This window comes from Hemitrygon akajei, chromosome 1 (genome assembly GCF_048418815.1).
Source record: "Hemitrygon akajei chromosome 1, sHemAka1.3, whole genome shotgun sequence".
Classification (NCBI taxonomy): Eukaryota; Metazoa; Chordata; class Chondrichthyes; order Myliobatiformes; family Dasyatidae; genus Hemitrygon; species Hemitrygon akajei.
The window spans coordinates 66,129,070-66,142,762 of NC_133124.1; the positions used below are offsets into that span (position 1 = coordinate 66,129,070).

The 13,693-nt window shown below is 37.4% G+C and overlaps 1 protein-coding gene across 13 annotated transcripts in view; it reads right to left on the reverse strand.

The window, feature by feature from the left end:
* Window positions 1–13,693, reverse strand: part of runx1t1 (RUNX1 partner transcriptional co-repressor 1) — a 90,159-nt gene that overhangs the window by 60,126 nt on the left and 16,340 nt on the right. For 9 of the 13 annotated variants that reach the window (XM_073044650.1, XM_073044632.1, XM_073044640.1 and 6 more), the window contains exons 2-4: window positions 11,443–11,526; window positions 3,763–3,900; window positions 2,780–3,021 (exon numbers count right to left, since the gene is read on the reverse strand). In XM_073044650.1, coding sequence (XP_072900751.1) covers window positions 2,780–3,021; window positions 3,763–3,877 — 357 coding nt within the window. In that variant the 5' untranslated portion in view covers window positions 3,878–3,900; window positions 11,443–11,526. The remainder of the gene's footprint in view (window positions 1–2,779; window positions 3,022–3,762; window positions 3,901–11,442; window positions 11,527–13,693) is intronic. The other 4 variants (XM_073044665.1, XM_073044645.1, XM_073044677.1 and 1 more) reach the window with 1 other exon arrangement.

The following is a 13,693-nucleotide window of genomic DNA, read 5'->3' on the forward strand; positions in this document are numbered from 1 at the left end:
ACACATGGTTATCAGAGTTACTGTCACCTTCCTGTCTGGCCAATCTCCTCCAACCTCTCTCATTAACAAGACATTTTCACCACAGAACTGCTGCTCGCTGCATTTTTTTTGTTTCTCACAGCATTTTCTGTAAACTATAGAGACTATTTTGTGTGAAAATCTCAGCAGATACTTAAAACAACCCCATCTGGCACCAACAATCATTCAAAGTCTATTAGATCACATCTCTTCCCCATTCTAATGTTTGATACTGAACAACGACACAACCTCTTGACCACATCTCCAGAATTTTATGTGTTGAGTTTCTGCCATTTGAATGTTGATTATATATTTGCATTAACAAGCAGGTGTACTTAATAAAGTAGCCACTGACGGTATATGCTGTTATTAAAGTTTAAGAGTGGCAGTGCTTGCTGCTCTCACTTTCAGCTGCCACCCACCACTGGCTAGCTGCCAATACATAGCCTCTCCAACAGCAAGCCTCATGTAGTGCCTTCTTGCTGGTGACACACAGAAACTGAATTCCTTTTGGACTCAGGCTGAACTACAGAGGATGGGGAGAAGATCTGCACCCTGCACACGTAGTGCACAGGCCCACTGGTGTGTGGGCACGCCCTGGTGCTATGAATCAGATCCCCAGCTATGGCTAAGTAGCCCCACTGCCTTGTGGGCAACCTTGGGCGAGATGAAGGCCACAGGAGTAAACCCAGACAGCAAATCGGGAGTGGAGCCCTAAGGCCGCTGGACATCATTGAACCTCCTTCCGGCAGCTCCCGGAGCCAAGCTGGTGCCAAACATATTGCTTCATAAGCTTTCCTTTGGACAACACTGGTGAGGCTGAGACAGGGATCTTGACAACTGGGCATCTTAGGATCTCCATCCTTTCCACCCAGGCTTGTGATGATGATCACCACTCATTGTCCTTCAAGACAGATAGAGGCCAACTAACCAAAGTTTAAGAACATTTCTAAGTTTTTTAGTTAACAATGGATGGTGGGTCAGAATGTTTGTTTCTTATTGAAATGTAGCTGTGCTGTGTATTCTGGAATATTCCTTTAAATGTTTGATACTGCATCTCCACTGACTAGTTCTTTGAACTAAGTTCCTAGTTTGTTTTAGCTAAGTCCAATATCATACCCTCATAATCACTTTATTTAAGTCAAAATGCTAGGTTTGGACCTATTTCTCCTTCTCTCAAGCTGAATGTAAAATTTAATCACCATATTATGACTGGTGTCACATAGGGGCATCTTTATAATGAGGTCATTAAATGTCTCATCTCATTGCACAGTGTCAGATATAGTATAACCTGTTCTCCTCAATACCATGAAGTCTTCATCCAAGCTATTTTTGACATCCCATTTTTCTAGTCCAGACAGTCTATGTGATAAAATACCCTTACAGTGTTGCCATAATATTCTTATAAGTTCCCACTAGACTGTAAACTACTGTGTGGATATTGTTAGGGGATCTGTACCATAGTCCAACAAATGAGTTCTCGTTTTTCCATATCCTGGTTTTCTGAACGTAGGTTAACCCTCTGCGGTGCCAAGACCATCATTTATTAACAGAACCATTCTTAGATCTTCCCATTTCCTAATATTCCTGTATAAGCATATCCTTCAACATTCAGGTCCCAATTCTACTTCATTCAAAGGCTATTGGATCAAATTTATCTCTATTTGCACTCTCAATTCTCCCATTTTGTTTCAAGTACTGTGTGTACTCAAATACAAGGCCAATAGTTTCAGATTTTATTTTTCTAACCTCTAGCTTTATTGCTTTTAGATGTGCATGTCCCAGCCAGTCCTGCCATGGCCTGCTTATCATTCCTACATTAGTACCCCTGTCTCTAGCCACGCCACCACTCTTTGACCCATGCTCCAATACTTAAGAGTAACATCAGTGTAGTTCTGTAATTCTTCAAAGTTATTTTTGAACCTGTTTCTACTAAGACACTGACTACAATGCCTTAGTGAATAACAAATAAAATCTCATACTCCCTTTGGTCCTTTCATCAGCCTTAAGTCTGTGTCCAGCTCTCCCACCAGTTAAAATAGTTTCTATTCGAAATCATGGAAATGATCTTTGTGGGATTTCAGACAATATGATTAAACTGACAAAGCAGCATCTCCACTGAATGCAAGGATTAAGGTTGTGGTATAGGAAAGCTACTAATGGCTACACAAATCTATATGACTAGGACGAATCACAGAGTGTGACATTGATCTTGTAAATGATGATAAAGGAGCAGTGGCTCATTTTACACTTACTCTAATTTTTATTTTCTGTCTGTGTGCTAAACTGCTGATTAGCTATCATTCATATTGCACTATCAATTTCACCACTGCTAACTTCAGGAAAGGGAAGTTGCAGGACGAGCAATAAAGGGAAAAAAAAAATCACAGGAGGGTACCTGTGGTTTGTTAATTGTCTACAATAATACCAAAGTGAAAAATAAATCAAACCTCGTGATTTCAGATTCTTAGTCTGATTACTGACTTTTTCTATAAATAAACTTAACTAATGGTGTACTGAATCTAACATCCCTTACACCATGAGCTACATATTCTCCTTCTTCTTTGCATTTATGATACAGCGCTTCAGTGTTAAAGCCTTGCTAGGATTGGACTGGAACTGTACAACTTGATCAAATATAAAGTAACTTTGTATGAAATGTCAATGCCAGTACAGTAACAAAAGATCTGACATTGTACACACACACACACACCGAAGTGCATGGCATCTCACTGAAAACAGCTTCACATTCCATACTTACCACTAATCCTAGCACCAAGGTTCGCACTCTCTCGCCAATTTCTGGTGAAATATCATTGCCAAATTGCTGCAAGGTTGTTAGAAACCTCTTCAGCTTGCTGAGCTGTCGAGCACCACAGGCTGGTGGCAGCTGCTGGTTTGCCAGCGTGGAAGAGGCAGAAGAAGAGGTTCCATTACTGAAGCCGTTTGGAGGAGACGGTGCACCATTCAATGCAGTAGGTGAGTGACTGTTGCCATTTGTTACTGAAAAAAAAAGTAGGAAATTTAAGAAAAAATTACCCTCTGTCTTGAGAATAGATTACTCCATTCAATTAATAAGTACAAGACACCATGTTATAAAAGCAATAACCTTGCAAACAATGACAAGGAAACTTTCTCCCACCATATGTCAAGCAGGCCAATAACAACTGTTTTTTTTGTAGCATGTCTCAGTTACGTATGTAAAAAAAGTTTCCAGAACAAGAATTCTACTTCTTACATATGCTACACAGCACTGAATAAGCCCAGGCTGAATTCTACTTTGCTTTTGCTTGGGAGGATACGTCCAGTATGGAAACATCTGAAAATAGCATTGTCAGTCTAAAGTAAAACAGGTGTACAGTTCCAATACTAGGCCAAGTACGAAGGTTATATTTATCAAAGCACCTGCCAGAACAGCTCCACTGAGACGGTCAGGGTTAAAGCACAACAGGGACTAAAACAAATAAATAGATACATTCAATCCCAAAAGCATATCAGAAGTTAATTCAAAGAGTTTTGACTTTCGGACTAACTTACAGCATTACATTACTTAACTTAAAATTATAGCACATTCCTTGCACCTCGTCTTTTCATTTGATCTACCAGTCACTCATCCGGTTTCCCCTCATACATTCTGTTCTTTCTTATCCCCATCTAACTTGCATACTTTCTGAAAATATATGTAAAACTGAACAAGAATAATAAAGACCAATATAAAATATGAATATTAATATTTATCATTACATGTTGTTGGTGTAAATGAGCTAGTTCGAGGTGCTCCTTGGTTGTTTGGAGGAGGTGGCATTGTTGGAGGTGTCAACCTGGATTGTGTTTTTACATCTGCAGGGGAGTCTGGCATCGTGGAGGGCTTCTCACTGTGATCTGTCAGAGGCAAAAGAGCACCGGTATTATTCTTTGTTATCTCTGGCTCAAGAAACTGTTGTATATTGTCATTCTAGTCCTCCGCAACCCCTGGACAAAATAGCAGTTTGATCAATATGCAAAATGGAGGCATATCACAGATGTCGTCAGCTCATTACTAACATGGAGGATATGCTTCTTTTCCTAGCTTAAAGATACATAGATACTTCCTTACATGGAACTTCATTCCATTTCAATAAACTCTTCCTGGATTAGTGTCTAATATTACCAAAAGTAAAGATGAATCAAAACTCTTGAGAAACTTGATAGACTTATGCTACACACATGTAAAGCTCTGGCAATTTGAACAAAATACAACATTCCTGTGGTAACACCCTCCAACTTTATATTGCTTTGGCTGAGAGGGCACTGAATGGTATTTAACCGTATACTTTGCAGTTTTAAAAGTTATGACTCATGATAAGTAAAGAGGTACACAAGGAAAATTATAGTTGCAATATTATACTAAATAAAATGCAAACATACAATGTAAAATTTTAACAAATAATGGACCACAATTTAAAGTTTGAAAAATGTTGCATAATATATTCAGTAGACTATCATAGATGTTCATGGGTCATTATTCTACATCTTCATTAACAATAAACTACAATTAATTCTTGCACAATATTATCAACCATTTCAACGTGCTGCACTTTTTACCTGTGTCAAATTTTAAAAGCTGATTATCGTGTTTCACTTTTAATCAGCTGATACGAGATATTTCACAGCCTCCCTCATTCTTTGAGTTCTTGCTTCTGAACAAATATTTAGATATCATAGATACTCTGAAATGAAAGTATACTGCCTTTTTCTACCTTTTCTTATTTTTCCTCAGTATGATGATTAATTTCCCATTTGCTTCAAACCCCCGTTTTAAATATTGTGATTAAATATTTAAATACAAACCTCCACAATATTAGAAACCAAGCAAAGTTTAAAATAGTGCATTTACACAAATATTCAACAGGCACTAACTAGGCTATATATTATGTTGGTTTAAAGATCATTTTTAACTGAGCATCCTTTGAGAAAATAAACCCATGCAAACATTCCACCACCACCAAATGCTACCATTTACTTGTAATTACAACAGTTCTTTCAGAAAATTAGGATCATGGAATGAAAAGTGAAATGGGTCTCCTGTGTTTTGTCACTTATATATCCAAGAAGGTTTTGTTCTTATTGGTTCACTTACAGTTTCAGAATATTCAAAGATGAATAATTAAGTTTGTACCCAGTCACCCTCTAACAGAGCATCCTGTGTATTCACCTTACTACCTCAAGTGTTCAAAATCACTATGTTACAAATATTTTTCAGTCCTTAAACCCAAAACTAACAACCACATGTTACTCTAGACAGAGCAGTGAATTCAGTCTCTCCTAAATAAAAGGAAAATATTCCTGACATGCTGAGGTAGCGAGCTTGCCAGGGCTGGTTGGAAGATAACAGTGGGAACTGCAAGCCCATCTGGTTTCCATTCTGCTAACACTCATGGTGTACTGTTAAAGACTGTCCAGATAACCAGCTCCAAAACACAAGGGAAAGAAGCCTGTGGAATTAATCTGTTACTCATACAAGAGACTCATATTCCTCACGCTTAAATATCACAGCATTCTACAAGTACTGAAGCATAAACTGTAATTATAAATCTGAAATCATGTTACTTCTATGTATCTCTGCACTTTAACACACACAATTAGTCCTAATACAGAACTTCCTTATGAAATCTGAAAGCTATCCAAAATAGTCACCCAAGCATCTCCATCTGCAGCACAGCTCTGCTGAGGATTAAAACTGCCTCCCCAACCCAGCAGACACACGCTTCTACTGTACTGACAGTTTGGTGTCAGCCAGGTTTCTTGTACAGCCAACCTGCCCTGGATCAGATGGAGCCAGAACCAAGAGGTCCTGCAAATTAAATGTATTGCCACCATCTGCAACTCATTCAGTGCTGTTTAACACAATCAATTCATGATGGAGATAATGCTGAAATAATGGGCCAGTCCTAATCCATACCCAAAAAAAGCAAGCTTCTAGTAAAGTTAGTGACTTGATGTAAACTCAGAAAGTATGTCTCAAGCCTTTGTAAATAAGCTTCATTTATTCTAGGTAGCACAATCATTCTGAATGATTAACTTTTCTTTACAAAGCAAAGCTACAATGGAAATTCACAAAAGGATCTTTTCAATTGAACATATCAGATCTTTCTGCAAAAATACATTATTTCTAATTTAAAAGCATAATTATGGGAATGTTTGCTTTGTTCCCCTTTCATTCCCCCAGAAACTGAAACAAATTTATTCAATGGAAGTGATTATTTTATTTCAAAGAATGGATTCACTTGCTACAGTAGTGTTTTAAAGCATTATGGCCAAACCTAAATAGAAACAAAGGGCTGATGAGCAAAAACGTGCAATCTTTTTAATCTTCAGAGATGGCAAGTACTGACCAACTTCATGTTCAAGTTGGTTAAAGACAATTAAAAGACAGTAGCAAACTATGTAAATCATGCTTCCTGCAGCTTTGAAAAATATTATCTATGTTCACAGATGAATGTGTGCCAAATTCCTTTATCCCAACAGTCTTCCAGTATGTGAAAATCCTCAATGTATATAGAGCAATTGGAAATCCTTCACTGCACACAGCCTATATTAATTATTCAGTCTGGTTTAAACAAGGTGCTCTTTTATACAAAGGGCTGACTTGGTGGGGCTGGCTTTTCAGGGATTACACATGGTACTCAAGTGCATAAAGTACTATATGCATCGTATCTCCAAAAGCAGATTTTGAATAAAATGTTGAAGAATTCAAGGAATCTCACAAACATTCGCTGAAATATTTTAGATTACCCACCCTCACTCCCACAAATTTTTTCTGGATTTAATGTGCTATGGACTACTTCAGCAAAAAAAATAGTACATCTTAATTACAAAGTCGCCAGACTGAATTGAACAGTCATGTTTAGAACCGTTATCACCTACCAAGGGGGATAACTGGAAATATCCTCAAACACAACCGAAGCTTATGCTGAAATTTAAAGCCAATATGTCACGTTATGCCAAACACTATGCACTGTGATACTTCTGGGCCTCCTCTCTAAATGACTGGGTGTAGAGCAGTGTAAACCTTGCTGTGAGCCAAAAAGCTTGGGATGATGGCTCTGTAACCAATGCTGAAAATGTCTGCACTTGTGACCCCATCCCCTTAACTCATGCTGTTTGATAGTAATTATCCCTGTAATTAGAGGTTGGTTAGGAGAATTGGTTTACGATTCTAATAGGACACTGGTAAGTCTGATTACAATCCAACCTGTATGTTTACATAAATAAGCAGATCCTCCAGTGCAGCAGATGCATAGGGTGCACGTCTCTTGTGATGTGTTAGAAAAGAATCTTGTCCTGTAGAACACAGGTGGAACATGCAAGACACGATCATCAAGATTCAAAGGCAGTCTTGGGAAGGAGAGCTCACTTGGTATGCAGAGGATGGTTCCTTGCCTTGAATACATTATGAACTTGCAGCATGCTAATATGCCATGCAATCATAAGCACCAGATGGAACAGTATGCCGTACATGTCCCATCAAACCTCTGCTTGTCAAGAAGATGTATTAGTGTCCCTGTACTGTTTTTTTTTCCTGCAATCCCCTCATTGTCCCCTAAGATTTACACATTTCTTAGCATTCGGTTCCTCAATCCCTGAAGTACATATCCCAGGGGCTGCCTCATCTGTACTAGGTGGTTCCAAAAGCAGTGTTATTCCATTATATTAAATAAGGTGAGGGCTATGGGACTTCAGCAGGCTATCTGCACAGTGCCTGTGGGAGAGCTACCAATTGCTGAAGCACAAAAGCCTGCTCAGATATTTTTTTAAAAGACAAGGTCAAAGGCTTTTTAAATTTAATTCCAGCATTGAAAAGCAAAAAGCTGGAAGAATTCCTCTCCTAAGTCTATTCTGCTAACTGTATTTTTTTGGAAAAATAAAACAAAAGGTACGCCCTTCTAAAAAAAAAATTCCATATAAGATTTTAAAGAAATCCATTATAATGCAGAAATGTAGAGCCCTAAATTTTGATGCAATACTCAAGCTGTGTTTTACAGATTGGATATAGCATTCAGTCCATTAACCCTTTGATTTACTTTGTTTTAGGCAAGTATATTTAGTTGGCTTGAAATATTCTATGTACAGCAATGCAAGACCAGTATTGTTTAACAAAAAAATGAAATGTTTTGAACCACAAAGCAATACTTAGGCAGAAAGCAAAAATACATACATACTTTGTGCATGTATTTGCATACATACTTTATGTAAAAGCAATAAATAAAACAAAACTACTCCTTTAATGGTTATCTTTTATATTTAAAAAAATAACTAATTACAGAACGTGGACAGATTGTCCAAAACTAGATATTAAATATGGTAAACCCTTTGCCCTTTGTGAGATACTGCTTACCTAAAGATGCCATATGTGACCCTCATGATGCTTGTGGTCAGCCACTCTTTAAGATGCTGCCGGAGCACAACTGCCACAGCATACGAGGTCTCTGGGACCACAATATGAAAATCATTTGGCTCATTAGATTAGTCAGCCTACTATAAATAAAAAAGCTAATGTTTTATTTTGTTTTTCGAGTGACTGGTATTATTTAAACACTCTGTTGAAGAAATGCAGAAAACCTTATCCTTAAGCCATAGGGAGAACTTAATTCAACCTCTGAGCTCTCAGAATAAACCTTAACTAATTTTAGACAAAAGTATTTTCACAGAAATAACGGAAAAGAAAAATAAGGACGTCATATTTCAAAACTACTGAAAATTCAGACGTGCCCACTAGAAAACAGATTGACACCTTATAGACAAAGCACGATCTGCTCCTTTGTTCATATTTGTCAAAGTACAGCATGTACCAGGAATTCTCCACAACTTTAAATGTACATTTGCAGACTGTGGAAAGTATTTATTGAAAAATTAATTAAAAATCTATAAACCAATATACTGTTTATTTGAAGTATTTCTAACAGTACCATAGAAATCTGTGTTAAAATAATGTTTCTTCTGCAAATAAAATGCAGGCAAGTCTCTTACTTATTCAAAAAAAAAAGGACTGGCGGCAGAATGGCTGTTTATTTCTACTGGGACCAGCTCAGTGCTGTCTGCAAGTATTTTGAAAATATCACATGACATAGCCATGTGTTAAAAATTACAGCCAGTTAAGTTCTCTGCTAAGAAAAATATGTGGACAATTTATGAAATGCGCCCCGGGATGGAGATGTCCTAAGTAGAACCAGATTTCGAAAACAGAACCAATTTTGAAATATAAAGAAAAAGAGCTGTGGCCACATCTGGACGGCAGAAGTTAAGAGGGTGGTCTGACCTAATGCCAGGCCATTTCTAATAGAACAGTATCATTTTGTACTACAATGACCATGATCACTGATGGTCTTTCACGGAAATGACCCTGAGCAATGCCAGATGCATTAAGGGTGCCGTATTTATAAGCCTGCATCTGTTCTTTCGAAGTACTGTACAGGGTTCACAAGATTTGCTTTGTGAAACTGTACACTATAGTAGCCTCCCTCACAAACACTCCCTTGTATACAACAGCCTGATAGGACACACAGTTTATTACATAGATATTCATGGGCAAACCACATCCAAAGGCACACTTTTTTTCATTATGTACTGAAATATATGTTTGTAATTTACACAAGAACAATTTAAACACTAAAGATTAACACAAATATTTGCTTACACTAACAAAAATTTCACTTAAGAAGCTTTTATTTCCCCCTTAAAGTGTTGGAAGAAACACAAGCATGATAGAAAGATGTGACTAAATGGAAATCCTGAAGAAATAAAGGCAGTGAACAATTTTATTTATTTAAATAATTATGTTAGCCCCTTTGCCCTATTCACTGTAATTATGTTTACATAAGTTTTCTTGTGTTTTATAGCTAGCCCCTTAACTTTAAAAAAAATATTCTCCAACACTGATGTTGTTGACCAGGTTTTGCTTTTAAACAATGAGATGTGGAAACAGACCCCATCAGGATACTGTTGCTTATTTTGAAGTCAAATCATGGCATTCAGCTTGTATGTTTACTGGCCAAAGGATCACTTTAAATAAAAAAATAATTGTATTATTCCAAATAACCGAGGATAAAAGCTCTCAGCACATCATCAACTTTAGAGTTGAAAGCGGTCAATGTAATTAAACTTCAGAAAATACACCAAAGTAGAAGATTTTTCCCAAATTAGAAGTTGTATAGATAAAGTTTATGGACCTAATTGTACCTTTTTAAAAAATAAAAGCTACAGTTACCTAATTGTACCTTTTTAAAAAATAAAAGCTACAGTTACACATAGCTTTTTCTCAATGAGACAGAAATTTGATAACAGTTGTAGAGGGAAATTTGTGGAGACGATCTTACCATACTGTATAAATGGATATCAAAAATAGTCAAGTGTCAGATATGCTCAAAAAGATTAAATCCCACACATGCTGTGGTTACACACATCTGTTATTAGCAGATTATGTACATTACAAAGACTGACAGTACAGCACAGCACACCAGCTTTTACATATCACTGTGAAAACAATACAACCCATAGCAACTACTCAGGGGGAGAGATCGTAGCCTGAAATGCATTAACATAAATGTGTTGGAAACAAGCAGCATCCTATGCGAAGGCATGAGAATTAATAGCTCAGTATGATGGTCAGAAATTTCCTAAATCCCCCAAGAAAAATATTCTTCAACAACTGGCAATACCTACACATAGCAGAATAGACAAGCAGATACAGTTTCAAAACACCATCTGTGAAGAGTAGTCTCCTTTAAACAGCAGCCACTTCTGGACTTCTAATCAAATAATCTGTAAACAAACAGCTGTGCACTTTCAGTTTCTCTTGATACATATTTTATCTTAAGACAATATAACACCATCAGCCACATGGCTTAACAATTCACACACAACATATAGCTAATAAAATGTGACATGTTGCATTCAAAACAAGATCTATCATCAAGGCAATAAATGATTATAATTTCACTTCTAGGTTGACAATTTCTAAAGCAAATATCCTGTCAATGTTACTAGCAGTCAGTGAATAGGTCACTTCACACCACTCACCTGGCATCAGTGAATGAGCAACATACCTCTACACTCTTCTGCAGGGAAAAAAAAGGAATACAGAACTAGAGTCAGTAGACCTACTGCCTCCCTGCTCTGGAATGATCAGAGAAAACTGACAGCCATAAGGCTGGCTGCGGCACCCTACCTAGAGGCAGGAAACTGGGTGCGTGCTTTTGCCAGGCATAGACAGATGGAGAGCTGACACTCCGAATTGTACTTGGAGCAGAAATGTGAATGATGGCAGGAGCACATGTGGCCTTGCACCAAGCCTAGTCTCTTCAGGCAGAACAATGACATGGATGTATGCACAAATTATCTCTGCCCGAGACCCTCATCTGATTTCTTTTACTGTATCTTTCTTACCAGGTCCAACGCAGAGGAGGGCAGGGAAGACGTCAGCCACAAGGGTATTTTCTTGTGAAGACTTCAGATAATCTGTGCCGTTCTCTAAAAAAACGGAAATATAAATCTTTGATTTGTTTGTCCCCACTCCTTACAATCCTTCCCCTATAATGCATGTAGTATTTCTTCTGCCTTCTTTACAGCATATGATTCACATGTGTCTGAATATAGATTCCACCAGCATTCAGCTTCTGTCAATGCAAATGCATTTTTTCCCTGTAGCCGCCTTAAACCGCTGATGAAATCCATGTGGGAACACAGGAAAAACTGACCTTTTTTTGAGAGCGATGAATATGCTCTGTTCACATATGGATCAATCTATGGCTCTCTGACAACTGATGTCAGTTAACAAACACTCACAGCAGTACTGCAGCCAATAAGCTGTTTCCTAATGTAATGCAGCTCTTAAAAGGGGGGGGGGGGGGGGAATCCAGTGTAGTCAGGATCACCTCAAAGGCTTATGAACAGCAATTATTGTCAGCTCTTCTTTAACAAACAACAGGATTACACAATAAGCATTTTTAATTTTTTTTGTCTCTCATCTTGCAGCACCTCTTCTAAATGCCAGGTCCATATCCCCAAAACAGTAATTGTGGCTTCAGATTGATCCACATTAACATGGACCAATTCCTTAGGGATTCTCACCTAGTGGTTTATCAGTGAAAGGAATGACAAGACAAGAATGCTTATGCATTGGATACTCCTCTGGTGTTTTCTGGAACTGTCAGCTGCATCAGGCCTTTATCTCTAGGTTATTTAATTACAGGAAAGGTGCAACACATGTGGCAGCATCCCCCACTTCAGCTTAATCCAAGCGGCTGTAATTTGCAATCAGTGCAATTCAGTGCACTTTAACTACTCTTGATATTAGTAGTAAGAAAAAAACCCATCATCTGTTGTCATAAATCTGCGCATAAATTCGTCAACACCCAAAAATAGAGCAACAGTCTGAAATAATGCCGAGGTCAAACCAGGTGATGAGATTTAATTCAAAGCAACTCCAAAGAGCACAATAAAGTCTGCAGCATTAAGAGTTATGGATTCAGTTGAAATCTGAAAGTTTAGTATCTTTTTAGTATTTGGTATTACTTTTCTCAACATCAATTTAACTTCAAATAAGGAAAGCTAAAAGTAAAACAACTATTGTCATCGCTTGAGAAAAACTTTGCCTGCAGTCACTCCATATGATAATTAAATAATATCACCACAAAACTTACATACAAATGAACCTGGAATTACTTTAAAAAAAACTTAAACAAGAACTAGTTTTTAAATACATATTTCAGGATGAAATGATCACCAAAATATGCAAAGAATGGAGATCAGACAGGCACACATTAAACACACAGAGATTTTTTAAAAAGGTAAAGACTTTAACAACTTTAAATTTTTAAACAAAATTTCTGCCACAGTGCTATGGAACACTAAATTGACTTTGAGATCAGCTATATACTACCTGCACCAAGATTTTTTTTCTACAAGTCTCCTGAACTATAAATTGACAACATATACACTAAATTTGTGCCTCCACAGTAGATATTAAGTGAGTTAATTCAAAAGAACTGACACCTCATAGACAGAAATTGAAAGTAATACTCCCAACCAAATAGCTTTCTACCCCATCTGCTCCTGTTTCTTGTTGGGCTTTCATAGAGGAATTAATAGTTTCATATATTCAAGCCACCAAATAAAAGGACTCATTTAAGTTAGACTGCATTAACAAAAGAGGAAAAAGAATAATAATAAAAAAGGCAAAATGAATTCAAATAAAGCATTTTACTCTCAGAGTTTTGCTTTAACAAAGTTCAATGAAGCCTTTTCTGACTTTTGTGCAAGACTTGATAAACTGAATAACGTAGCACTCAATGATGAGCCAATGATCAATTGATGAATGGTTATTAAGATCCCCTCATCTTATGGTAGGTCTTTCTACAAAATGCCACACCAGCTTGGAGGGCGGACTCACCAATGTACAAATTTCCTCGCTTGCTTGTTTCCCTTTCATTCTCGGACCACTGGTCATCAATTGGGCTGACATATTAGAAAATAATCTTTTATGGCCAAATGGTAGTGAACAGAAATGAAGGCATTAGCATGCTTTGAAATTCAAATCTCCCATTTTTGACTCTAAAGGGTCTGATTTTCCACACAGCTGGAAGCTATTAGTGGTTTCTTAAAGCCTCCTGCTGGCAAGGCTGACCCACCCATGTGA